This window comes from Globicephala melas, chromosome 19 (assembly GCF_963455315.2).
Source record: "Globicephala melas chromosome 19, mGloMel1.2, whole genome shotgun sequence".
NCBI lineage: Eukaryota > Metazoa > Chordata > Mammalia > Artiodactyla > Delphinidae > Globicephala > Globicephala melas.
The window spans coordinates 10061365-10087525 of NC_083332.1; the positions used below are offsets into that span (position 1 = coordinate 10061365).

General features: G+C 54.9%; 1 protein-coding gene across 2 annotated transcripts in view; it reads right to left on the bottom strand.

Annotated features, from left to right (window-relative positions):
- Positions 1–24748, bottom strand: part of NECTIN2 (nectin cell adhesion molecule 2) — a 28450-nt gene extending 3702 nt beyond the window's left edge. Inside the window, exons 1-6 of one of the 2 annotated variants that reach the window (XM_030873972.2) lie at positions 24439–24748; positions 12764–13159; positions 9391–9687; positions 8010–8127; positions 7190–7338; positions 258–411 (exon numbers count right to left, since the gene is read on the bottom strand). In XM_030873972.2, the coding sequence (XP_030729832.1) occupies positions 258–411; positions 7190–7338; positions 8010–8127; positions 9391–9687; positions 12764–13159; positions 24439–24529 (1205 nt within the window). In that variant the 5' untranslated portion in view covers positions 24530–24748. Of the gene's footprint in view, positions 1–257; positions 412–2821; positions 3491–7189; positions 7339–8009; positions 8128–9390; positions 9688–12763; positions 13160–24438 lie in introns of those variants that run through there. The other variant, XM_030873975.2, reaches the window with a different exon arrangement.
- Positions 24749–26161: the final 1413 nt, after the last annotated feature.

Below are 26161 nucleotides of genomic sequence, written 5' to 3' on the forward strand. Positions count from 1 at the left end.
TGAATGAAGGTCACGCACTAGGGAAGGTGGAGCAAAAAGATAGCAGGAGCCTGGGCTCTGATGATGTCACAGAGCAGAACTGTCATAGACATGATTTCTAGGAGACAGAAGTAAACTCTCCTCTCCACCCCATTTAAGTCATGGTTATTTTGGGTCACTCAGCCATTGCTGATGACTTTCTCCCGGCCTCCTCCCCAACTCTGTGCGCCCAGTTCTGGGACCCCTCCCTCATCCACTTCTTAGGGCCCATCACTCACTCCTCCACCTCCTCTGCCCCCTGCAGCCTCTGCTCCTTCCGCTGCTGTCGGCAGATGAGGATGCCTGTGGCGGCCACAGCAGTCGCGATGATGGCAGCAATGATGCCCCCGATGATGCCACCTGTGGCCCCTGCGCCTGCTGTGTTGGGTGTCTCTGCAAGAAGAGGGACAGTGTGAGGGAGTCTCCAGGCGGAAGCCACAGTGCCTTATTCCCAGCCCCACCTCCCAAGTCACCACCCACCTGTCTACCTCTTTTCCCAAGGGCAGAGGACATTCTTTTTATTCACTTAATCCTTAATGATCATTTGTTGTGTGATAGAGTGAACAAAACATACAAAAGTCCTAGTCACCTTGGACTCATGTTTTGTTGGGCAGGGAGGACACCAGTAGAGAAATATACACAATAGCTAATATGCCAGGTGATAGTAAGTGATAGAGGATAATAGTGTGTAGTAGGGTAGGTGATAAGTGACAGAGCAGGGGTCCTCAAGGGCAGTCAGAGAGAGCCTTACTGTGAGATGACATTTGAGCAAAGATCTGAAGGAGCTGTAGGGGGTGAACCATGAGAATATGAGAGCATTCCAGGCAGAGCGAGCAGCCAGCGCAAAGGTCCTGGGGAGGAAGCCTCAAGGTTTTTTTTTGTTTGTTTTGTTGTTTTTTTTTTGCGGTACGCGGGCCTCACTGTTGTGGCATCTCCCGTTGCGGAGCACAGGCTCCGGACGCGCAGGCTCAGCGGCCATGGCTCACGGGCCCAGCCGCTCCGCGGCATGTGGGATCTTCCCGGATCAGGGCACGAACCCGTGTCCCCTGCATCGGCAGGCGGACTCTCAACCACTGCGCCAGCAGGCGCAGTTTTTCAAGTTGTTTTTAAAGACAGCAAGGAGGCCATATGGCCAGAGCAGAATGATGACGCGAGAGTGTGGAGCTAAGGGAAGAGAGGTGATGGGGAATGGAGAGAAAAGGCAAAAAAGTTGGGGGGCGGAGCGTGATTCTGGATTTGGGATCAGACCCCCTCCTTCATTACATAGAATGGAGTCATCCTAGGCAGAGAATCATAGCTCCTCTAACCTAACAGGAAAAGGGGTGGAGAGAAGCCCGTGACCCCCTGGGCCTTTCCTTTGTAACACTTCCCACTTCCTGAATCGTTTTCGGAGCAATTACCTGTTTACTTGCCAATTTCCACACTGCGCGCTCCAAGGGGTGGGGTCTGGCACACAGTTGGTGTTTTTCTAGACATGTAAGGCGGGGCCCGGCAGGGACACTTAGGGACCTACTGTCTGCCAGAACAGCCAAATTCCCGCCCCTGCCCTCCTGGCACTACCCTCCCATTGTGGGAGGAGGTGGGGGGGGGCGGCCCTGGACAGGGTGGTACCGACAATAAACAACTAGGGGAAATAACATGTGTGCCAAAGCCCCATCCACAGGCTTCCCCCTTCCATCCACCCCACTTCACAGATGCAGAGAGAAAGCTGCCGGTAGGAACGCTGCCTGGATCCCTGGACTCTCCGATTTCCACAACTTCCTGTTACACAGCCTGGCATCCTCTGGAGGGCTTCAGAGCGCGGGGGAATATCAGAGTAACTGCTGCTCAGTCTACACACGCTCACCCTAAAATTGCTGCTATTCCTGTTGTCGACTGCATATCCGGGAGGGCAAGGCAAGCTCTGCCCGAGTCACCGCAGTGTCCCCGCACCGTGAGTGGAAGGCAATGCAGGTGGAAGAAACGGGGCTCACCAAGCCCCTCCTGCGTGCTCAGCCCCACGCTGGGCATTCGGGCGCAGCCTTACTGAATCCCATGACAGCCTCAGGAGCAGAGATGAAGGCCACTGGTGTTTTACCAAGGTGGTCACGGGGCTCAGGAGAGCAGAGGTAACCCTGCCCCCCGTCATGCCTCCACCGCAGTTCCCTGCCCGGGTTTGGGAGATTTTCTAATGGTGGCGGGGAGTGAGAAGGATGCAGAGCTGCAGCCCCTCCCTCTGAATCACCGAAAATCCCCTTGGGCACAGCCTGGGGACAAGGGAACACAAAGGAGGTAGGAAAGGCCACTGCCTTGTTCTTCCAGAGGCGGGACTTTCCTGGTTCCTCAGCAACCCCCCCTGCCCCATCCCCTCAGGGCCCCCGAGAATGAAGGGGCGGTCCTCCCTCCCAGTATCCTCAGCAAGCTCTGGGAGGTCGGGTCTGAGCTGCCCTCAGAGGATCAGATCACAGCACCTCCCCACCTTCAAGGGCCCACAAGTCCAGGATCCCAGCCCCGCTCTCCCGGGGAGCTCAGTTCTCCCGCCAGTTTGGCCCCTCCACCCAGGGAGGCAGCCTCTGTCCTGGAACTCCCGAGTCCAAGCCCAGTTCCCAGTCCCACTGGCTTTAGGTGTCTCGGGCATCCAATGTGTCCTTCAAGGACCCAAGTGACCAGAGCCCACCCCCGCCGGCCCCCAACCCCAGCCTCACCAAGTCTAGCCTCCACCAGGCTCCCAGTCTCCAGGGCCCACCCCCTGGGACCTAGCAGTCCCTGTCCCACCCCCCAAGGAGGGGGTCCGATGTATTACAAGACACCCCCAATGTTTTCCTCCAAGGTGTTTATTAACTCCTGAGTGTCATGGGGCCAGAGCAGGCTGGAGCCCAAATCGAGTCTCTGGGGGGGAGGGTGCTCTGTGGTTCCCCATTCCCGAGCTCCCCGGGGTGGGGGGCTCCCCTGCCCCATGCAGCCCTGGAGACAGAAGTCCAGTGTGTGACATTCCACCTCCCTCCACATCCCAGGAAAGGAAGCGGGAGGTAGCTTTGAACTCCAGTGTCTTCCGGACAAACAAGTTCAACCAGTATGGGACCCTTGGCTGTCTGCCTGTCTTGGGGTCACACATAAACTGCCCGCCGGGAGATGAGGGAGCCGTCCAGCTGGGACTCCATGTCGTCCTCGAGTGCCGGGGGCGGAGGCAACATGAGGCCTTTCTCTGCCTCTTCGTCCTCTTCGTCCTCCTCGTCCTTACCCTCTGGCCTCAGGGGACCAGGGGCACTTGGCGTCCAGAAGACGGGACCCCCATTCCCAAACACCTGAGTTTTCGGATCGTAGGACCCTCCTCTGCTGCCGGGTCCTCCTCCTGGGCTCTTCCGCCTTCTCTTCACCCTCAGCACGATGAAAGCCAAGGGCCCCCCAGCCAGAAGCAGCAAGAGCAGCAGTACGCCCCCACCAGCCCCCCACACCACTGGACCCACGTCTCGGGGCGAGGCCCGGGAGGTGTCTGAGGAGAGAGAAGAAGGGGTGAGAGAGAAAGGGAGACACGAGGTCAAGAGGATACATCTGGGAGTGGGGAGGGGGGACCCAGGACACAGCAGGGCAGTGACGGGAACTAGGGAGGTGACTCAACTTGGGCAGAAGAAGGTGGGGGGAAGGGAGAGCCCGTTCCCTCTTCGCTACAGGCTGGGCACTTTGTATGCGGAGGGGTTGCCAGTGGGTGGCCTCCAGATGGATCTCTTTACACCTGCACAGCGTTTTCCCCAAATTAAACTTGCTAACAAAATAGAAAACCAACCAACCAACCAACCAACAACCAAAATTAAACTTGCCAGCTAACATTTAAAGCACTAGGCCATTTCACTGCAAATTCCAGATTTCTTTTAGGGGGAAAAAGAAAATCAGATCCCAGGGACTACCCTGGCGGTCCAGTGGTTAAGAGACTGCGCTTCCACTGTAGGGGGCATGGCTTCAATCCCCGGTGGGGGAACTAAGATCCTGCATGCCATAAGACGTGGCCAAAGAAAAAAAAAAAAAAAATCATTTCTGGCAACACTAAACTTTCATCTCCTCCACCTGGTGAGATGGGCTGTGGATGAGTCAGGCTGGTGACTCCGAAGGGGACAGAGTTCCACACCTGGCCACCCCGGTCACTCGCCAGGACCCTGTAGGCATCCGAGTTTGAGACCCCCTCCCAGAAACTCTGAGGTCAGCGTCACGGAATCTTGGGGCTGATCCAACCAGGAAGAGGCAGCCTAGATTTGAGTGTGAGGCTGTCTGATTCCAAAGCTCTTTGCACTTGAGAGAAAGGGGATTGAGAAGGGCCAGGGGCCTCCTGGTAATTCCTCCCCCCCACACACACCGGGAGCGGGAGTGGCTGGGAGCACGTGTCCCCAGTGTGGCGAATGGGGCTCCTGAAGCCCCCATTCCCGGTTTCCTCTCCCAGCAGGGCCTGAGCTTGTGGGAGGGGAGGGGTCTGGGGGAGGATGGGGGGTGGGGTTGGGAGGAGAAGGAAGTCAGGGAGCCCTAAGCGGGGAGGAGTGAGGATGAGGGAGGGGGCGTCCAGGCCCCACAACAGGGATAGACATGGATGCAACTGGCATCTTATCAGATCCCCCGCTTCCCCCACCCCTGCATGCAGGGTGTGACTGGGAGAGACCGGGGCGGGGGGGGGGGGGGGGGGCGGGATGGGGAGGGTCCACTTACACCTGACCCTCCCCTCCCTGCGCCTCTGCACACTAGAGGGGCTGGGACCCAGGCATCTGTTTCTGGATGCTTTCCAAAAAGGGGGGGGTCACGACCTAGCGGGCTGCAGATCAGTCTGGTCCTCACAAGCAGCAGTAAAACAAAATAGAACAGAAAAAGTTTACCTCAAGTGTGAAGGGTAAGTAGTATTTTGTGAAGCTTTTTAGGGGGAATGTATTCCTGTACCTGTACCCTGGAGATGGGAAAGATTTCTTTCAGTGAAGTCTGGAGCCCAGTTTTCGCACGTGTCGGAACGTGTGTCTGTGTTACTGGGGATGATGATTTGGAGATGGTGGGTGAGCGTGTACCTGTCTGTGGGTCAGAAATTCTCTGAAGCAATGTCTAGCCTGTGGCCTTGCCTGTGTTCTCATGTTTTCGCTGGCGCGAACCCCAAACCGAGCGTGCGCGCGTATGCGGTTCTGAGTGCGCGTGGGGACGTGAGGCGTCTCTGAGACCCTCTGACGTGACCCTGTCAAGAGCTGTGAGTGAATCTCCTCTCCGGGCAAGGCCACCTGTTGGCACACTCACTGCCCGTGATGATTTCTAGGGTGCTCAGAGGGTGTCCCCATGTTTGTTGGCGTCCATCCGTAGGTGCACGTCTTTGCCATGAAGCTTTTGACTGTCTGCGGGTCTGTGGGTACCACTGGGAGAGTCTCTGGGGGTGTGATTCTCTGTGCATTACCCGCAGCCCGCAACTGCCCAGGTTCCCGATGGGGCTCTGAGTATGTGTGTTTCACTTGGTGAATATCACTCGAGGCTGAACTCTGAACCCAGCGTGTTCGCTTTGGGGTTTCCAGTGGTGGATATCCCTGGGGTTTCTGGGTGTTTCGGGGGCATGTCCATGCTTTCGTGGCTCTGTCTTCCTCTGATGGCCCTCAAGTGTGATCCCGCCTGTGTTCTGCAGGCTCCACCCCACAGAGGTGCCTAGTGACCCAGTGCGGGTGGGGAGACCAGTTTCTCTGGTGAGTTTCTGGGATAGAGGTTCAGGGGGTGTATTTCCAGTTGGGCACCTCGCTGGGTGGGTGGAGCTGACCCTCCTCCAGCTGTTCCTTTGAGGGCAGGGACTGAGACTGGGTCACCATTGTATTCCCCACATAGAGGAGACTGCCTGGCCAACAGGAAGACTCAGCAAATACTTGTCAGATGACGGTTTGTTGAAAGAGAATCTCCACAGTGGGGTTTTTGGAGTTTCCGAGGGTGTGCACTTGAGAACGTCTTCGAGTTGCCTTCTCAGCATCTGTGTGTGAGCGCCGATGTTTCCGCGCGTGGAATTGTTGCTGTCCGCGGTTCTTTTGGCTTCTAGCATGTTTGCGTGATGGTGTCTGCCTCCAGGTGTGTGTGTTTGTGCACCTGACCGTGTCAGATGCGCTGAAGGTGGGCCAACAGTCTTTCTGGGTGTGTGGTCTGTGACACTATTTCTCAGTAGCTACGTCATATCTCCCCGGCGAGTGTCTGAATTCCTCAAGAGGGATCCGTTTTCACTTGGGTGTCTTTCCGGGTGTGCGTGTGCGTGTGTGTGTGTTGATCATCTCAGTAAGGGGCCTGCTTCCGTCTGTCTCCAGGTGTGGGTGTGTCTGTCTTCACACCGATGCCTATGAGTTTGTCTTTGGTTGTGTTTCTGAGGGGGCCCTCCTCCCACCCACTGAGGCCCCCTGCCTCCCTCTAAGCCTCCTGGGCTACAGTTGTGATTGCGACCCCACTTCCATCAGCCCGAACCTGGGCTTTATTTTTGGCTTTATTTATTTCCTCTCCAGCTACGTCTTGGGTCCTATCTGTGTTTTTGAGTTCCCATTGTGGAGACTCAGAGAACTATTGACCCATAGACACATCAGCCACCATTTCCAAAATACCACCTCCAGGGAATTCCCTGGCAGTCCAGTGGTTAGGACTCCACACTTTCATTGCCGTGGGTTCGATCCCTGGTCGGGGAACTAAGATCCCACAAGCCAAGTGGTAGGCCAAAAAAATCCAAAAACCAAAGCAAAGCAAAACAAACCCAAAATACCACCTCTAGAAACACAAACATCCCAACACACACTCAAACAGGTTTCTGGGTCATACTGACCAGCCCTCACTGTAAGAAGTCCATTGTTCCCCAGTGTTTGTCTAGCTGCCCTCACATGACTGTTAGTTGTGCAATTCTGTGGGCGTGTCTCACTGGCTGGAGGCCAGGCCAATGTCCCTGGAACTCTCCCTGAAGGCCCTTCCCAGGCCTCTACTTTCTAGGAAGACCCCAGCTCAGGTCTCAACGTCCTAACTCCTCTGTCAGCACCTACCCTGTCACCCCAATCCAGATCCCACCTGGGGGCAAGCCACACCGTCCCCCTCCCATCATTGAGGCGGGTCTGAATTCTCCCCAAGTCGGCGGCGCAGCCTCCTCCAGTGCAGCCCCAGGACCCAGAAGGGAGGAACACTTGGGGAGCAGACCCAGGCGTACACACCATCCCCAAGACCCGCTTACCTCGAACTAGGACCACCTGCTCGGCGTGGCCCGTGCCCACGGCGTTGGTGACGGTGCAGATGAAGGTGGTGTTGAAGAGCCGGTCCACCGAGTGGACGATCAGCTTGGGGCCCTGGGCTACTGCTGAGGCTGGGAAGACGCCTGAAGTCCTGGGGGGTTTGGGGGTCACATGAGAAGGACAGCATGGTCCACGGGGAGTACAGGTCACACAGCCCTCAGGAGCCAAGCTCTACGGACCTGAAACTTACTCTTTCACACCCCAAACTGCGAGTCCCTCTTTCTGGAGGAATCACGGTTTCAGGCCGCTGGAGCTCCTCTCTCACAGCACAGTAGTCCGGGCCCCCAGCCCCTCCTCCCTCAGCCCCAGGATCCAGGCCCCGGCCCCTCCCGCCTCAGACCCAGGATCCAGACCGCGGCCCCTCCCCCCTCAGACCCAGGATCCAGGCCCCAGCCCCTCCTCCCCTCAGACCCAGGATCCAGGCCCCCAGCCCCTCCTCCCTCAGCCCCAGGATCCAGACCCCCGGCCCCTCCCCCCTCAGACCCAGGATCCAGACCGCGGCCCCTCCCCCCTCAGACCCAGGATCCAGGCCCCTAGCCCCTCCTCCCTCAGCCCCAGGATCCAGACTCCTGGCCCCTCCCCCCTCAGCCCCAGGATCCAGACCTCGGCCCCTCCCCCCTCAGCCCCAGGATCCAGACCCCCGGCCCCTCCTCCCTCAGCCCCAGGATCCAGGCCCCCCGGCCTCTCCCCCCTCAGACCCAGGATCCAGACCCCGGCCCCTCCCCCCTCAGACCCAGGAGTCTGGGTCCAAACAGGACTCACGTGCTCCAGTCGTAGCCTGTGGGCTCTGGCTTGCTGCGGACGTCACAGTTCAGGGAGGCCTCACTACGGCCGACATACCAGTTGTCATCATAGCCAGATATGGAGACCTCAGGGGGGTCTGGAGGAAATGGGGGGACTGGCTCAGTGACAGGGAGAATCCCAAAGGGGGTGATAGGTGAGCAGATAGATAAGAATCCTAAAGAAATGGGCTGGCAGGAGGTGGACCCATGGAAAATGCCTGGGGCAAATCAATCCGGGCTGTATAGACACTGTCCAGGGACACGGCTGAGGGTCATTTTGAGGAAGTTACTGTTCGTCGCAGGCAGCGCCCGAGGCAGCCACTCTAGATAACGTGTGTCATTTCTGACATGCCCAGAGTGGGTAAGGGAGTTAGTTTAACTGAAGGCATTGTCTGGGGAACTAGTATAGAAAATGCTGAGTTGGGGTATGGGGTGTGACTGGACAGCGGCTGGAAAAGCTGCTAAAGTGACTGTTTGGCAGGGTCTGTGGGAAGAGTGCCAGGGGGAGCCTCTCTGGGTAATATCAGGCAGTGTCGGTGTAAGCAGTTTGGGGAAGAGCTAGCGCAGAACATGTCAGAAGGGGTTGATATTGACAGCGTACAGCGGGGAATTCCTTGGCGGTCCAGTGGTTAGGACACGGCTCTTTCACTGCCGTGGTCCCGGGTTTAATCCACAGAGTGGCCAAAAAACAACAACAACAAAACACATATTTTGTTGATAGGGTCCAGAGGGGCCAATGTGCTTACACTGGGGGGCAGAAGTAGGAGAGTCAGTATAGACAGTGTCCAGGGAACCAATTTAGACAGTATGAATGGGGGTGTGTATGTAGACAATATTGGGTTGGGTAGTGTAGACAGAGTAGTGGATATAGACAGTGAGGGAGCAGTGTCAACTGGGGTCCACGAGAGCCAGAAGATTGCTGGGTGCAGTTGTGTGCTGGTAAACTGGCTCTCTGAAAAGAGAGGGGAAAAAAAAATAGAATAGCCCTGATTTGAGGTGTTTGCCAATTTCCTTGGTGTAAATACTCCACACGGCTGATTGAAGCTACCGGTAAGACTTCACTGGATGTGGAATCGGGAAGAAATGTATAATACCGACCCTTGCAAACCCGTTCTGATTTACCATTGACTGTGGCAGCAAGGTGAGAGCCTCGTGAAGCCAGTATAGACAATGAGGGGGCAGTGTGCAGATGTTGTCCCGGGGAGCCAGTGTAGACAATGGGCAGGAAGGCAGTGCAGAATCTGACCCAGAATGCCAATGTAGACAACACTCAGGGATAATGTATACGGATAATGTATATGTGCCTTAGAGAAGCCGGTGTAGACTGTATTGGGGGTGTGGTCATATCCTGATGCACTCACAGCGCACAGAGAGGGTCACAGGCAGCAGAACTGGCTCCTCAAAGCTCTCGTGCTCCACTTTGCAGGTGATCTTGACGCCATCTGCTTGGCCCAAGGGTACCAAGGTGAAGCGGCTGGTGACGGTGACTGTACCAGGCAGGGGTCCTGACACCTGGCTCTCTCTGGCCTCCCCATCCAAGGGTGAGAGCCAGGAGACTCGGGCAGGTGGCCGGCCGCCCGTGGAGACACAGCGGGCCACGGGTACAGGATCCAGACTGAGTGTGACCTCTTGTGTTTCGGCATGGTTCTGGGGCTGGGCTGGGGAGAGGAACAGAGGGCAGCGTGGGTCACTCCACACCTAGAGTCATTCAACAAACACCTCAGCAGCAGTGGAGCTGAGCAGTTAAGCCCCAACTGCCTGGGTTCAATTCCCAGCTTTGCTGCTTTGCTGCTGCATGGCTTTGGGCAAGTCATTTCCCAACTCTGTACCTCAGCTTCCTGTTTTGTAAAGTGGGGATAATCATAGTACCCACCACGTAGGATTGTTGTACAGATTAAATAAATTGATATGTAAAGCACTTTGGACGGTACTGGACACTCACTGTGCTACCTAAGTATTAGCCATTATATTTTCTGTTCTGCTCTGCTAGAAAAACAGACAATGTCCACAAGTCTGGAAGAGGCCGAGATTTTAAAAGGAAAGCCAAAGCAGAATAATGAGTTCAAAGGTCCAGCTGAAAAGCCCTCCAACTTCTTTTCCTTTAATCACCATTAGATTGTGGTGCCAGAAGTGGGATAAAGGCAATGGAGCTTCCCAAAGCTGGAAATTTTTTGCCCTTTTCACTCATCCTCCTGGAAAACATGGAAAAATATGAGGCAGGGTAAACCTCCACGAGGAATAATAATGACAACCCACAGTTACTAATGTGTGCCCATAACCAGACACCTGAGTTCTCCACCAGGTGGAGAGATCCAGGAAGCATCTCTAGCTGCCTCCTGGATCTCTCCACCTGGATATGTCCTGAGCTTCTCAACGTGGTACTGCCTTCCTCTCCTTTCCTATCCTTCCTGCATTCTCTCCTGACCGCCAAAGTCTGATGGGCCTGCTCACATCCTCCCTGATCACCCTCCCATCAGTCCTATGACAGCTCCAGGCACACCCACCCCATCCCTGCTCCCACCCACTGCAGGGTCTTAGCGACTTGCACTGCCTGGAGTGCTCTGGCCTCCCTTCTCCTTGTCTTGTTCTTCCTCCTCCTCCAGATCCCAGCCTCACTTCCTCAAGGAAACTTCCCTGACATCTGACTCCCCAAGAAAGCGGAGGCTTCACTGTTCTGTTCTGCACCCTTGCAGGCACCTGGTGCGCGGTAGGCGCTCTCTATGCATCTCTTGAATAGAACAAATGATTGCAGAAGAGAGACCTTTGTGACGGATGAGCGGGGAGAACAGCTGTGCTTTTTGTGAAACAACTGTGGTTTTGGGGCACCTTGGGAAGGGAAGTGTGTACTGAGGGACAGTACACGGTACACTTCCCCAACTCTCTGGGGCTGAGAGGGGGGGACTTAAGTGTCCAGAGTGACGTGGCTTCTGTGGAGTTGCCGGGGGACGATGGGATCCCAGGGGATTGCCTAGATTTAGCAAGAAATAGCATCTTCAAAAAGACGCCTTCCCTAAGTCTTCCCCATTTCGCTAAGTGGTTGTGCGGGTCACCTTCCTGCTGGACCAGACGGCTGGGAGTTCTTGATTCTCCTCCTCCCTTAATTCACGAACAAGCACCTTCTGTCTCTTAAAAATGTGATTATTTCCACTTCTCTTTTTATTCCCCTCCCCTCCCCTCCTGCTTCTTCCCCCTTCCAAGCCAATGCCTCCTCTCACCTGGTCTCCTTGCTTCCCTCTACCTTCGTCTACCCTTCTGATGGCCCACACACAGCAGCCAGTCATTTTTTTTTAAGCAATTTCAAAAGCCTTGTCAGGATGTTCTTATGATTTGAAACCCTCTGATGGCTCCAAATAATATTTCAGATAAAGGGGATTCCCTGGTGGTCCAGTGGTTAGGACTCCAAGCTTTCACTGCCGAAGGTGGGGGTTCAATCCCTGGTCGGGGAACTAAGATCCTGGAAGCTGAGCGGCGTAGCAGAAAAAAAAAAAAAAAAATTCAGATGAAGTCGAGCCACCTGGCCTCTGTCTACGAGGCCCATGCAATCGTCATGACCCTGTCTGTTTTCTTGCCTTGTTGAGGGTCACTCAAGCCCTTGCCACCAACCCCACCAGCCTCCTCTCTAGGACATGCCAAGCTGGCTCTCATGTCCCAGCATGTGCGTAGGCTGTTCCCTCTGCTTGTGCCTTCATTCCTCTGCCCGTGGACGTGTCCCTGGGGGTGGCTCCTGCTCACACTTTGGGACTCGACGAAGAGGCTTTTGCTGACCATTCTATCTAAATGAGTCCACTGGGGCCCTCACTCTGAGTATTGCAACATCCTGGTGTTTCCTTTGTTTGCCAAATTGATTGTTCTCTGGCTTTACCTCTAAAATATTTCCATAATCCAATCTCTTCTCATCACCCCCACTGCCTCCATCTTGGTCTAGATGCCATCACCTCCCACCTGGACATATGCCGTCACCTCCTTAGTGGTCTCCCAGCCTCCACCCTCACCAACCACATAGCCAGAAGGAGCCTGTGAAAACCCAAGCCAGATCGCATCCCTCTTCTGTTCAGAATTTCCTGTAGCTCTTGTTCTCTTCAAGGCAAAAGCCAAAATCTTCACGTGGTCCGTGAGGCTGTGATCTGTGCTCCCCCATCACCTCCTTGACCTTGTCTCCTTCTACTTTCCTCCATTCATGCATCTCCAGCCACACTGACTTCCCTGCTCTTCCCCAGGTGTGCCCTGCCTCAGGGCCTTTGCACTTGCTATTCCCACTGCCTGAAACCCTCTTCCTAGACCTGCAGGGCTCCTTCACCTCCTAGTTTGGGTTATGGGTTAGCACCAGACCACCCTCGCTTACAATTGTAACCTGCTCCCTTCCAACTTCTGAAGCACCTATAACCACCTGACTCACTCTTATTTTTCTTATGGATGTTATCTACTCCTTTGTTTGGAGTATAAGCTCCAGGAGGGCAGGGAGTGCTGTCTTCCTCACTGCTTTATCCCTAGAGCCTAGCATAGTGCCTGGCACAGAGTAGGTACTCAATTTGCTGAACACATGTTGCCGGCTGTCTCTCCAACTTGCAGAACAGCGTGTGGCAAACAGTAGGTGCTTCAGCTGCCCATTGGCTGAAGATCACGGACAAGGTCGATATCACAGCTAAAGAGGAGAAACAGACCGCTGAGGGGCTCTCGTGCATTGCATCCCCGACCCTCCCACTTCGTTGCAGCCCTGCCCCCCACCCTGCTCACCTATGACTCTGAGCCAGGTCACTCCCCGACTGGTGCCCCGGGGGAAGGTGGCAAACTCGCAGGTGTAGTTGCCCTCGTCCTCCACCGTCAGCCCCCGGAGGGCCAGTGTGGCGTCCCGCACCTCCAGCTCTGTGCCTTGCCCGGCCCCGGTGCTCTGCCCGGCATTGACGAAGGACAGCCGCTCCTTGCCAGGCTTCGGGCTGGGGAAGCTGGGACCATACTGGGGGTGGAAGATAGCCACGTTCTGGTTACCCTCAGGCGCGTCCAGGCGCAGCCACGTCACCTGTGACACTCGGATTTCAGGCGCTGGGAGCAGCAGGTGGCACGGCAACTCTACGGTGTCCCCCAGCTGGCCCCGCACCTCGGCTGCAGCCCGAACTCGCACATCCTGGGCTCCTGCGGAGAGACGAGAGAGAGAGGTCGGGTTAGTGAAGGACCCAGACACCTCCGGGCCAGGCCGGGCCATCACTGAGGGGCCGCCCCCTGAAATGCAGACCCGCAATGCGATGCAGGAATCTTTATGAAATCCCAATTCCCAAAAGGCCAGCCAGAAAGAGTTTGAGGAAAACTAGGGACATTTGTGTCCAGGCTAGATGACATATGATTATGGAATTACCATTCATGATCTTAGGTGTGATGATTAAATTGTGGTTATGTAGTATTCCTTTAAAGTTAAAAATTTTTTCTTTAATTTAATTTAATTTAATTTAATTTTATGCCGTGCTGCATAGCTTGCGGTATCTTATTTCCCCCACCAGGGATTGAACCCAGGCCATGGCAGTGAAAGCCTGGAGTCCTAACCACTGGACCGCCAGGGAATTCCCTATTTTATTTTTATTTTATTGAAGTATAGTTGATTTACAATGTGTTAGTTTCAGGTGTACAGCACAGTGATTCAGTTTATATATATCTCTCAATACATATATGTGTATTGTATATTCTTTTTCAGATTCTTTTCCTTTATAGGTTTTACAAAATATTGAGTATAGTTCCCTGTGCTATACAATAGGTCCTTGCTGGTTATCTATTTTATGTAGTATTCCTTTTTCTTAGAAGATAAATGGCGGATGGGACTTCCCTGGCGGTCCAGTGGTTAGGACTCTGCGATCTCACTGCCGAGGGCCTGGGTTCAGTCCCTAGTCTGGGAACTAAGATCCCACAAGCTGCGCGGAGAAGAAGGAGAAGGAGAAGGAGAAGGAGAAGGAGATGATAAACAACAACAACAAAAACGATAAAGTCACGAAGTCAAACGTGGCAAAATGTGACCCTTTGTCAAGTCTAGGGGCAGAGGATGAGGGAGGCTGCTGGGTCATTCTTCCAACTTACACATGTGTGTTCGAAACTTTTCATTATCAAATGTTTGGAGGGAAAAAAGAATCCTCCAAAAATAACAAAAACCTGAATCTATCCCAAAAGAAATTAAAAAAAAATTCAAAGTGTGAGGACAGTTTTCATTTTTTTTCCTACCTAGGAATAATACTTTCTCTCACCTTTCTATAAAACCTACAGCCCTCTGTGCCTTTTTTTTTTTTAATTTTTATTTATTTTTTGGCTGCGTTGGGTCTTCACTGATGCATGCGGGCTTCTCATTGCTGCGGCTTCTCTTGTTGCAGAGCACGGGCTCCAGGCGCGCGGGGCTTCAGTAGTTGCAGCACGCGGGCTCAGTAGTTGCTGTGCCTATTTTTTTGAAAACAGCCTTGCTGAGATATAATTCCCACTCTCCCATTAAAAATGTACAATTCAGGGCTTCCCTGGTGGCGCAGTGGTTGAGAGTCCGCCTGCCGATGCAGGGGACACGGGTTCATGCCCCGGTCCGGGAAGATCCCACATGCCGCGGAGCGGCTGGGTCCGTGAGCCATGGCCGCTGAGCCTGCGCGTCCGGAGCCTGTGCTCCGCAACGGCAGAGGCCACAACAGTGAGAGGCCCGCGTACCGCTAAAAAAAAAAAAAAAAAGGAAAGAAAAGAAAAAATGTACAATTCAGGGACTTCCCTAGTGGTCCAGTGGGTAAGACTCCGTGCTCCTGATGCAGGGGGCCTGGGTTTGATCCCTGGTCAGGGAACTAGATCCCGCACGCATGCCGCAACTAAGAGTTCACATGCTGCAACTAAGTCCGCGTGCCGCAGCTAAGACCTGGCACAACCAAAATAAGTATGTAAATAAATAAATGTCTATATCTTATGTATATTTTATTTAAAGTTAGACTAATAAATAAATAAAGTACGATTCAATGGCTTTTCATATATTCACAAGAGTTGTGCAACCATCGCCAAAATCAAGTTTAGGACATTTTTAAAATCCCCCAAAGAAATCCCTGTACCCATTAAACAGTCCCTCCCCTTCCCCCTCCTCCCATCCCCTAGCAATCACTAGTCTATTTTCTGTCTCTGTAGATTCTCTTCTTGTGGACATTTTGCATAAATCAAATCATACAACATGTGGCCTTTGTGTCTGGTTTCTTTCACTTGGCATAATGTCTTCAAGGTGCACCCACGCTGTAACATGGGTCAGTGCCTTGTTCCTTTTTATGGCTCAGTAATATTCCATTGTATGCATTGACCACATTGTGTTTATCCGTTCATCAGTTCATGGACATTTGAGTTGTTTTCACCTTTTGGCAATTATGAATAAAGCTGCTGTGAGCATTTGCGTACCAGTTTTTGTCTGAACGTATGGCTTTTATTTCCCAGCTTATCTTTTGTTTTCTGATTGTTAATAAAAACTGGAATAAAGGGGACTTCCCTGGTGGTCCAGTGGTTAAGACTCTGTGCCTCCACTGCAGGGGGTACGGGTTCGATTCCTGGTCAGGGAACTAAGATCCCGCATGCCACGCGGCGTGACCAAAAAAAAAAATCTGGGGCTTCCTTGGTGGTGCAGTGGTTGGGAATCCGTCTGCCGACGCAGGGGACACAGGTTCGAGCCCTGGTCCGGGAAGATCCCACATGCCACGGAGCAACTAAGCCCGTGCGCCACAACTGCTCAACCTGTGCTCTGGAGCCCGTGAGCCACAACTACTGAAGCCCGTGCACCTGGAGCCCGTGCTCCGCAACAAGAGAAGCCAACGCAATGAGAAGCCCACGCACAGCAACTAGAAAAAGCCCGCACACAGCAACGAAGACCCAGCGCAGCCAAAAATAAATAATAAAAAAAATAAAAACCAGAATAAAGATGAATGTTTCTCTGCTGTGTAAGGCAGTACAGCATGGTGACTGAGGGCAGAGTGCCTGGGTTTGAATCCTGGCTCGGCAACTTACTGACTGTGTGACATTGGGCAAGTCATTTAACCTCTCTGTGCCTCAGTTTCCTCGGCTGTAAAAGGAGGGTAATAATGGTGCCCATCTCCTAGGGATTGCCGTTTAAGGATTAAAGGATGTTTGTAGAGTACTTGGCACACAGGGTCGCCGGAAACACAAGATCAGTGCTTGGTAAATAAACATAGCCAGGTAAGTGTAATTACAAGTAGCCCTCGACACCCAGCCTCAAGGCAAGGCCCATGCCCAGCTGTCTCCAGATGTGAGGGGAGGAGCGTGTGCCACCGCTGGCCTCACACAGGAACCCAGGGAAAATTAACAGGGGCCCCTAGTGAGAGGGTCCCCAGCAGAAGGCAGCCCCTTGGGCAGGACCCGTCCCAAGCACTTCTCAAAACAAGTCATCAGTGAAGGCCATTGTGTGACACAGACGTCATCTCGTGGAAGCCCCACGTATATCTTGCAACTCAAACCCAAGGGTGCCACCTTGGAAGATGGGCTCCTCCTCTGCGGCGGGACCAAACTGCAGAGTGTCATGTGTGGGCCCCCGGAGCACCTGGCTGGGGGCTTCCAGCTGGCTCTGTCCCTTTCCAGGTGGGGACCTTGTCTCGAGCCTAATTTCCTCCATCTGTGAAATGGGGATGTTTAAGCAGCCCTGCAGGGTCCCTTGTGACAATTCCGTTACAATGATTTTCTCCTGTAAGATCCTCAAAGGGCTGGCAGGGCGGGGGAGTCAAGCAGAGGCGGCCAGCCATCCGCTGCAGGCCAAATCCGGCTCTCCCACATAGTTAATTTTGGCCCACATAACATTGTTCCAGAAGTGAATTAGCACCACAGAAGGGTCTGGAGATTAAAGGTCGAATCCAGACAAAAATCAGGATATGAGGCTCTGGTGGCAACAGTTAGGTGGAGCTGAGGAAGGGCCACCCCCTTCCCTCAAGGTGCCAGGAACCCACATGGCCCCCAAAGGCACTGAGTATGGGACAAGGGTTCCCAAAGGCTATGCCCCTTTCTAGCTGGGTGAGGAGGGAAGGGCACTCCGTCAGGGAAAAACCCAGGCCAGTGTGAGCTGCAGAAGCAAAGTAGGGCAGGGCCAAGAGCTTAAGTTTTCTTCTTGAGGTAAGTGGGAGCCATTAAGGGTTCTTCACTTGGAGAAGGACTTGGCTAAAGTGAAGATTTTATTTATTTATTTATTTATTAAGCTTATTTTATATTTATTTTTGGCTGCATTGGGTCTTTGTTGCTGCGCACGGGCTTTCTCTAGTTGTGGCGAGAGGAGGCTACTCTTCGTTGCGGTGCATAGGCTTCTCATTGCGGTGGCTTCTCTTGTTGCGGAGCACTGGCTCTAGGCGCGCGGGCTTCAGTAGTTGCAGCACATGGGCTCAGTAGTTGTGGCGCACGGGCTTAGTTGCTCCGCGGCATGTGAGATCTTCCCGGACCAGGGCTTGAACCTGTGTCCCCTGCATTGGCAGGCGGATTCTTAACCACTGCACCACCAGGGAAGTCCCTAAAGCGAAGATTTAGAACTTCAAGGGCATGAATGGTAGGAACCTTCCCACCAGTTATTCTTTCCCAGACTATGCCAACCAGTGGGCAAAAAACAGTGACTCAACCCGCAGGCCCTGGGTGCTAGAGGGTCAGCCCCTGAGGACAGGGATTTGCCTGTCTTGTTTCCTACTGTATCCCCAGAGCCTACACCAGGGCCTGGTTATAGTAGGTGCTCAATCAATACTGTTAAGAAAAAAAAACCTGTTGAATAAATATCAAACTCTGTTCTGGGGGCAGGTACCACAGATGTGTCAGGACAAATCACTTGCTTGTCCTCTAGGAGCTTACATTCAGGAGGGGAGACAGACATTGTACAGACAGTGATCACCAAGCACTTCGCTGGAAAAACTGAAGGGGTGGCGCTGGGGGGGAGGGGGAGAACCTAGAGCAGGGGCCTGACCCAGCCGAGGGGAGAGGCAGGAGAGCTTCCTGGAGGAGGAGACCCTTGCCAAGGGAAGCCAAGCTATAGCCCACAGAGCCCCACACCCCTCTTTGGGTCGCTGGGTCCCTTCTGGGACTCAGATTTCCTGTCCTAAGGAAGTCACTGTGGCTGCAAGATACCTGTCTTCTTCTGGGGAGTTCTCTGGCGGTCCAGTGGTTAGGACTCGGCACTTTCACTGCTGTGACCTGGGTTCAATCCGCTCTTCTGAGGGAGGCTGCCCTCCTGCATCTAGAGTGGCCCTGGCTGCTTCAGAGGATTAAAAAAAAAACACCCACTTTTAGGAATTCCCTGGCGGTCCAGTGGCTAGGACTCTGTGCTTTCACTGCGGAGGGCGCAGGTTCAGTCCCTGGTTGGCAAGTCAAGTGGTGCAGCCGAAAATAAATAAATAAATAAAAATTAAATTTTAAAAACCCACGTTTAGCTTCTTGTGGGGCAAGGTTCTCAGCAAGTTCTTTCATCACCAGTACTCTGTCCCCGATGGCCACACAGCCCTCCTCTCTCCAACTAGCTGGCCCTCGTTCCCTCACCCTGCACCTCACTTTCTCTCCATCTCACACAGCAGAGTTTCATGACCTTCTTGGCTCTCTGAGAGCAGGAATTCTTTGCCTGGCTTTGCTCACCCTCAGTATCTGCAACAGAGACTGGCTTCTAGTAGATGCTTAATATTTGCAGAATGAATGAGGTTCTAAAATCCCATGGCTTGGACTTCCCTGGTGGTCCAGTGGGTAAGACTCAGCGCCAATGCAGGGGGCTGGGGTTCGATCCCTGGTTGGGGAACTAGATCCTGCAATGCATGCCCCAAAACTAAGATCCCACATGCTGCAAAAAAGACCCGGTGCAGCCAAAAAAAAAAAAAAAAAAATCCCATGGCTCTACAATCCTTATTCTAAGTGTCTCATTCTGAATGAATGAATAGGATGGTTCAGCCCCTGTGGGGTTAATGGCCCATTTATTAGGTATTTCCACTTCAGTAAAAGGTTCAGGACGGAAGCTTTGGAGTCATCCCTGACTCCTCTCTTTCTCTCACCATCGCCCCCCACTCCGCGCCACCCATGCAATCCATCAGGAAATCCTGTCGGCTCCATCTTCAAAATATATCTGCAAAGCGGACCAGGTCTGATCCCTGCATTGCCTGTATCCTGGTCTAAGCCAGTGGCATCTCTCCCCTGGGTCATCCCCCCAGGGAGGGTTGCCGTTGCCCCTGAAGTCTGTTCCCACACACAGCCAGAGAAGCTACAGCAGATCAGGTCCCTGCTGTGGCTCTCTCCTCACTCAGAGAAAAGCTCAAGTCTTTACAGCGGCCCACAAGGCCCTGCGTGACCTGTGCTCATCCTCTTTCTGACCTCATCTCTCACCCTCTCCCCTTGGTTCACCCTGCTCCAGCCACACCATCCTCCTCGCTGTTCCTCAGACATGCCAGGCAAGTCCCACCTCCGGGCCTTTGCACTTGCTGTTCTCTCATCCTGGAACACTTCCCTTTCCCTCCCTCCCTTTGGATCTTTGCTCTGGGGCATTCCCTGACCACCTTAATGATGAGAACAGGAGCTCCACTGACCCTGCTTCAATTTCCTCATAGCAGCTGATGTCTCTTCCCCACTAGAACATCAGTGCCGGGGGCAGGGATCTTTGTCTGTCTTGCTCACTGCTGTATCCCCAGAGCCTAGAACAGTGCCTGGCACACTGTAAGAGCTCGATAAAGGTGAAGACGGGGAAGCAGCAGTGCACTAGATCATACAGGCTGAGGCTGAGTTAGAGTTTGGGCTTTTTCTTGGGGGCACTGGGGAGCCACAGAGAGTTATAGGCAGGTGGAGGGACAGGGTTTGGTTTGTGCTTTAGAAAAATCCCTCAGAATGGAGTGGGTCGGGCTTCAGGGGTCAGGGTTGTGGGGATGGAGGATGAACCAGATTGGAAACACATTCAGAAGTTGGAATGGTTGGGACACAGAAGCTGACTGGCTGTGGGGGTGAGGGGGACGGGGTTAGTGTGGGCTGATGCCCAGATGTTTTGCGTTTCAGGCAGAAGCAGGAGAAATGATGCCAGGAGGAAGGCTGGCCTGGAGTTCGGACCCTAGTGTCCAGCACGCTGCTGGGCAGGTGATTGTGCCCTGACCTTGGCCAGGACGTGACCAGCACCACAGCAGAGGAGAGTGTGGCCATGGGAACATCGCCCTCCCTCAGCTTCCCTTGGCCAGCCAGGCTGGTGACAGCTTCATGAGGTGTCAGCTGGGTCCCCAGACACGCTTCCTCTGCCTGGGCCGTGGGATGCAGGCTTCCTATGGTGGCAGAGTCGGGGCTGCCCAGGGCATTGTGTGAGCCCAGGGGAAACATCTGGGGGCGTGCAGAAACTTATAGCCTGAGACCCTGAGATCTGGGGAAGGGAAATCAAGGCAGAGAGGAAGGGGCTGGGGGCCCGGACTCCTGGGTCCCTTCCTGGCTGGCTCCTCCAGGCTTGTCTCACGCCCTCCAGACCAATAACACATCATGACCTGCCCTCTCACCATGGGGTGCAGCAGACTCCAGCAGGTCCTTGAAGGCCGGTGTGCTTGGAGCGCTGGCCTCAGCTGCTGCCTCAGCTACCTTGCCAATTAATTGACTGCATTAATCACAGTGCCCACCCTCACAGCAGACATCCAGGAGCCGGTCTGAGGAGGGCGTGCGCAGCGGTAGCCAGGATATGGGGCTGTCTGTCTGGGCCTGCATTTCGGCACTTCCCTCCCCCAGGAAATGCATTCCCTGCATTTCCCTCCCCCAGCCCACCTCTCTGATCGTGGTCATCACTCACCTCGGGGGACCCCTTCCCTCCCTGGTCTGAGATTTCCCTGCCTTTCTGCAGGGGCTTGACCCCCCTGAAGGTTTCTCCTGTGGGGTCTGATACTTCTGGGGGTGAATCTCTTCCTGGTCAAGACCCTCAGACAGAACCCCACTCCCACCGATCTGCCCAGCGTAGAGTTTACACCAAAACATTTCTGTCTCTGAGACTCTGGCCTCCTCCTCCTGCAGGTCCTGTCTCTTTGATCTCTTGTGTCTCTGTCTCTGATTCTTAGGGTTCCGAGTCTGCCCCCCGCTGTGTCTCCCAGGAGTCCCTGGTCTCTGCTCTGTGTGTGTGTGTGTCTGTCTGTCTTTCTCTCTAACTGCTTTATTGGGATACAATTCCCATACCATACGATTCCCCCTTTTAAAGTGACCAGCTTGGGACTTCCCTGGTGGCACAGTGGTTAAGAATCTGCCTGCCAATGCTGAGGACACGGGTTTGAGCCCTGGTCCGGGAAGATCTCACATGCCGTGGAGCAACTAAGCCCAGGCACCACAACTACTGAGCCTGTGCTCTAGAGCCCGCAAGCCACAACTACTGAGCCCGAGTGCCACAGCTACTGAAGACCGTATGCCTAGAGCCTGTGCTCCGCAACAAGAGAAGCCACCGCAATGAGAAGCCCGTGCACCTCAACAAAGAGTAGCCCCCGCTCACCACAACTAGAGAAAGCCCGCATGCATCAATGAAGACCCAAATGCAGCCAAAAATGAATAAATAACTAAACAAAAATAAAGTGTCCAGCTCAATGGCTTTTAGTAAATTCATAGATTTGTGCCTCCATTACCACAATCAATTTCAGATCACTTTCACCAGGCCAAAAAAATCCTAGCTGTTCTCATCTTCTTTTTCTTCTGTATCCCCAACATCTGAGGTCTGGGTCTCCTAGTCTCTGGAATCTGGCTCCCTGCACCCATTCCTGGGGTCCCTAATCTCTTCAGGTTTCTGGTCTCCATGTCTCAGGGCCGCCGTTTCTCGGTGTCTCTGACCCTCAGCTCTCTCTGCCTCCTGGGTCTCCCCATCTCTGCATGTCTCTCCACACCTGTGACACACTTTCTCTTTGCTGGGCCATCTTACTGGGTCCCCTCTTCTCCTCCCCCTCCTGCTCCATTTCTCAGCATCACCGGGACATTAAAAATGTAACAGCATCCCTGGCGGAGGCGGGGGAGCTGGCCAGAGTGCCCAACTCCCTGTCCCTTCCGTGTCCACCACTCCCCGTGGCCCCCACACACTGCTGGCCTTGAGGGTCGCCTGTGCCCCGACCTCCTTGGGTCATGGCATCACCGTCACTGACTGGCTGGGGTCTTTTGGGCCCCCTGCCTGTCACCAAACGTCTGTCTCTCTCTTTATGCTGTTCCTGCCTTTATCCAGATGTCCTTCCACCTCCCTTTCCCCCCGCTCCCACTCCCACACTGCCCCATCCCTGTGGCTGCATTTCATTCCCCCATCTCTCGGTTCCATTCCTGTATGTGTCTCTGACCCCATCCCTAAATTTGTTTCTGATGCCCTCCCTCTATTGGCTTCTGTCCCCATCCCTTTATCTCCAGCCTCTCCCTGTATCCCTCTCTCCCCTCTCCTCCCCCTAGGATGTGAGCAGACCCACCCTTACTTCTCCCCTGTCCAGTCCCCCTTCCTTAACAAGAAGAGACAGCAGGCGGGCAGTCCCCTGTCCTCCCATCCCCCTCCGCTACCGTGGGGCTGCCTGGCTGACATGGATGAGCAGTGAAAGCTGGGAGGACTGGGGAGGGCAGCCACAGCAGGAAGCCCAGGTGGTGCACCCTCATTCCGTGGAGGCCAAGGAGGGGGAAGGCAGAGGAGCCAGGGACAGGGAAACAGAGATGGATGGAAAGGGGAGAGAGAGGGCAAGAAAGGAGGAGAGAAAGAGCTTGGAGAGAGATTAGAGAGCCAGAGGAGCAGAGGGAGAGGGTGAGAAATGGAGAGAGGAAGCGGGGAGAGAAAGTGAGGGAAGGAGGGGAGGGAGAGCAGAGAGAAAAGGCACAAGGATGGAGGGTCAGGAAAGGGGAAGACCTCCTCCTCAGGTGCTAAGAGCTTCCCCGCCCCCCCCCCCCGGGGACTAGTGGGACCTCTAGATTCCTCCAATGGCCCCGCAGGGAAGGAATTATCTCAGTTTTCCAAAGGAGGAAATGGAGGCTCAGAAACACTTTCTGAAGCCCACCAGGCGGGGCAGAGGCAAGAAAGGCTCTGAAGTCTGCAGACTGGCTGTGGACCCTGGGAAAGTGGCTTGCCCTTTCTAAGCCTCTGTTTCGTCATCTGCAAAATGGGAACAGGAACTGGACCTGTCTCCCAGGGTGATCAAGAGCCTTCCATGAGATCACGCACCAAGTCAATGTCTGGCCCAAGGACGGGTGGATTCTGAGCATTCTCACAGAGGTGGCAGGTTCTGACTTTATCTCCCTATTTCTGACACAGAGGGAGAGGCAGGCGATGGAAGAGTCAGTACAAAGTTCTGGGTCAAAGCTGGGAGACAATTCAGACACATGCTGGGAAAAAAAGACCAGGGGTCCCGCAAGCTCCCTCCGTAGTTTCTGGCAAACCTTTGGGAAACTCCAGTATCCTGAATTTCTAGCTGGGAATAAACAGCCGGGTCACCTGCAAAGGGGCGGGGCCAGAGCCTCCTTCACCTGCTTCCTCCCATCCCCTCCCTCTCCCGGGGCTGCACCCCTCCCCTACGGGAGGTGGGGGAAACGGGAGGCGGGGGGTGGGCCGAGCAGAGGGAGAGACAGCGGATTAGGGCGGCATCTCTTCGCGTCCACCTCCCGCTGCGGCTCCTAGGACAAAGGCGCGACTAGAGGAAAGATAAGGTCCCGAAACCGGGAGTCCGGAACCGGGAGCCAGGAGAGCGCCCGCCCCCGCCTTGCCCTGGCTCGGCGAAAGTGAAACCCGGAAAACTTCCCCAGGGATGCCCCGCCGACGGCTCTCAAGGAAAGGGAAGTGTCCCAGCCGGCGGGACTCGGCCTCCTTAATCTACCTGGGACACAGCCGACCGAGCCTCCAGCTTCCAGACAGGGCCTCCGGCCCTTAATTATATCTATAACCCAAGAGTCAGGGTTTCTGCCCACATTTATGTCTGAATCTCAGGAGACATTCCAATGCCCACAATTAAATCTGGAGCCCAGGAGACAGGGCCTTTTGCCCTCCCCTCCCCCCAATTCTGTCTGGGACCCAGGAGACAGAGCCCCGTGCTCACAGTCTGGAACCCACAAGTTTGAGCCCTTCCTGACCCCAATTCTACCAGGACCCCAGTAGACAGAGCCCCTAGCCTTCATTCTTCCTGGGACCCAAGAGATAGAGCCCTCAGCCCCTAATTTTTCTGGGACCCAGGAGTCAGAGCCTTTAGCACTCTCGGGCTCGGGGTTGGAGCTCGCAGGCCCTTCCCCAGGTCGCCCGAATTATCACTCTTGGCCCTCTAAGGGACCCAAAGTCCGAGCTCCCCGCCCCTCTCGAGGACCTCGGCATCTGGCTCCCTGCCCTCAATTCTCCCCGGGCCTCAGACTCCCAACTCTGGGTGAAGGAAAGGGGGGTGGTCTCGCCTCATCATCGCCACCCTCCTGCTGGGGGTAGGGAAGGGGATGGGTTCGCGCGCGGCGGGGAGGCGCCTGCGGTCTCTCACCGGTTTCCCGGAGCAGTAGCAGCAGCAATGGCAGTAGAGGCAGCTTCAGCGGCGACAATTTCGACGGCGGGAGGGCTGCGTCCCGGGCCATGGGGGGCCCGGGGAGGGACTGGGCCCGGGCGGGGACCTGCAGGCCACTCTGCGTGCGCCGATCGGTTGGGCAGACGCGCAGGTGCCTGAGTGGCTTCGGCTCCCGGCTGGCTCCCGCCGCGCTCTGCTCTCCCGTCTCTGCTCTCGCGGTCCGGTTCTCCCGGCTCAGCGCCCCCGGCCCCCGGCTTCTTTCTGGCTTCGGACTCGCTGACGTCACAGGACCCACCCCCTTCTTCCCCCGGGCACCGAGCCGCTCTTAGGCTCGGGCCACGCCCCCTCATGCTGGTCTGACCCCGCCCCCTCCTGGGATTCCACTCCCGCCCCGCCCCCCAGCATTCCTCTCCCTCCCTGTCGTAGGATTCTACCTACACCCGCTGCTCCTCAGGATTCTCTGTCCGCCCCTCCCAGGTTTCTTTGGTCACCGCCCCCCTGTCCCAGAATTCTATCTTTGCCTTCTCTTAGCGTTCAAACCCCGCCCCTTAGTGTTCTAGCCACGCCCCTTTACACCAGAGGTTGTCCTCGCGCCCCGCCCCCTGTCTAACGGGGTACGCTTAGGGGCTTCCGAACGTCCCGCCTCCGTGAAGCCCCGCCCCCCAACACGGCCTCTCCCATTCGTTCTCCAGGTAGTCTGCCCCACCCCTTCCCAGGAGCTAAGTATACCCTGGCCTCGGTCCCGCCCAAAGTCCTAACCCCGCCCCCTTCAGTATTAGTCCTGGCCGTCTCGTCACACCCGCGTGAGGCACGTGGATTCTCATAGGTTCGCCCCTCTGGAGCCCCGCCCCCACGCTGAGAGCCCACCCCCACCCCCTTCCCCGCCTCGAGACTTCCCCAGTTCTCTCCCCGGGGCCACTGTCTCTCCGGTCTGTACGCCTCTCAGCCTATCTTCATCTTTTTCAATCTCTGCCTGCGACTCTGGGAGTCGTTTCTTTTTAGATTTCTCTCTGTCTCTTTTAGTGTCTCTGTTTTTGTGTCTATCTTTGCCTCTTTTTCCGTCCCTGTGTTTATCTCTGGGTCTTTCAGTCTTCACGTTTCCGTGTCTCTTAGTGTTTCTGGTCTCTTTCTTCCTGGTGTCTTTTTCTATCACTGTTTCTGTGTCACTTGGTTCCTTGTCTCTTTCCATCCCTTTGACTTTGTTCTCTGTGTTTCTGTCTCTCTCGCTCCCTGCATCTGTGTCTCTCTCTGCGTCTGTGTCTCTCTGTATGTTTCTATCTCTGTCTTTCTCTGTCCCTCTGTCTCTCTGTGGGTTTCTGTGTCTCTTTCGGTATCTCTTGTTTCTCTCTGCGTCTCTCTTGACCTCTCTCTCGCTCCCTGCATTCCCCAGTCCTCTCCTGCATCTGGTCCGCACCGTCTCCTTACCGCAGCCTTCCGCCAGGGGGCAGCACAGACCACCCCTGGCGCTCCGCTGGCCCTGCGGGGCTGGGCTAGGATCGGGCCTCCAGACTCCGCTGGTCCCTCCCCGTGTCCTTGTCCCACTTCTATCTTCCCAGCCTCCTCGCGTCTTTGTGTCTCTGGCTCTGACTCGGCCCCTTTGTCTCTCCCCGGCGGCTCCCGCTCCTCCCCACCCCCACCTACCTCTTCACATTCCTTGGACTGCCCGGGGGAGCTGGTGAGGCCGCCCAGCGTGTAGGGACGA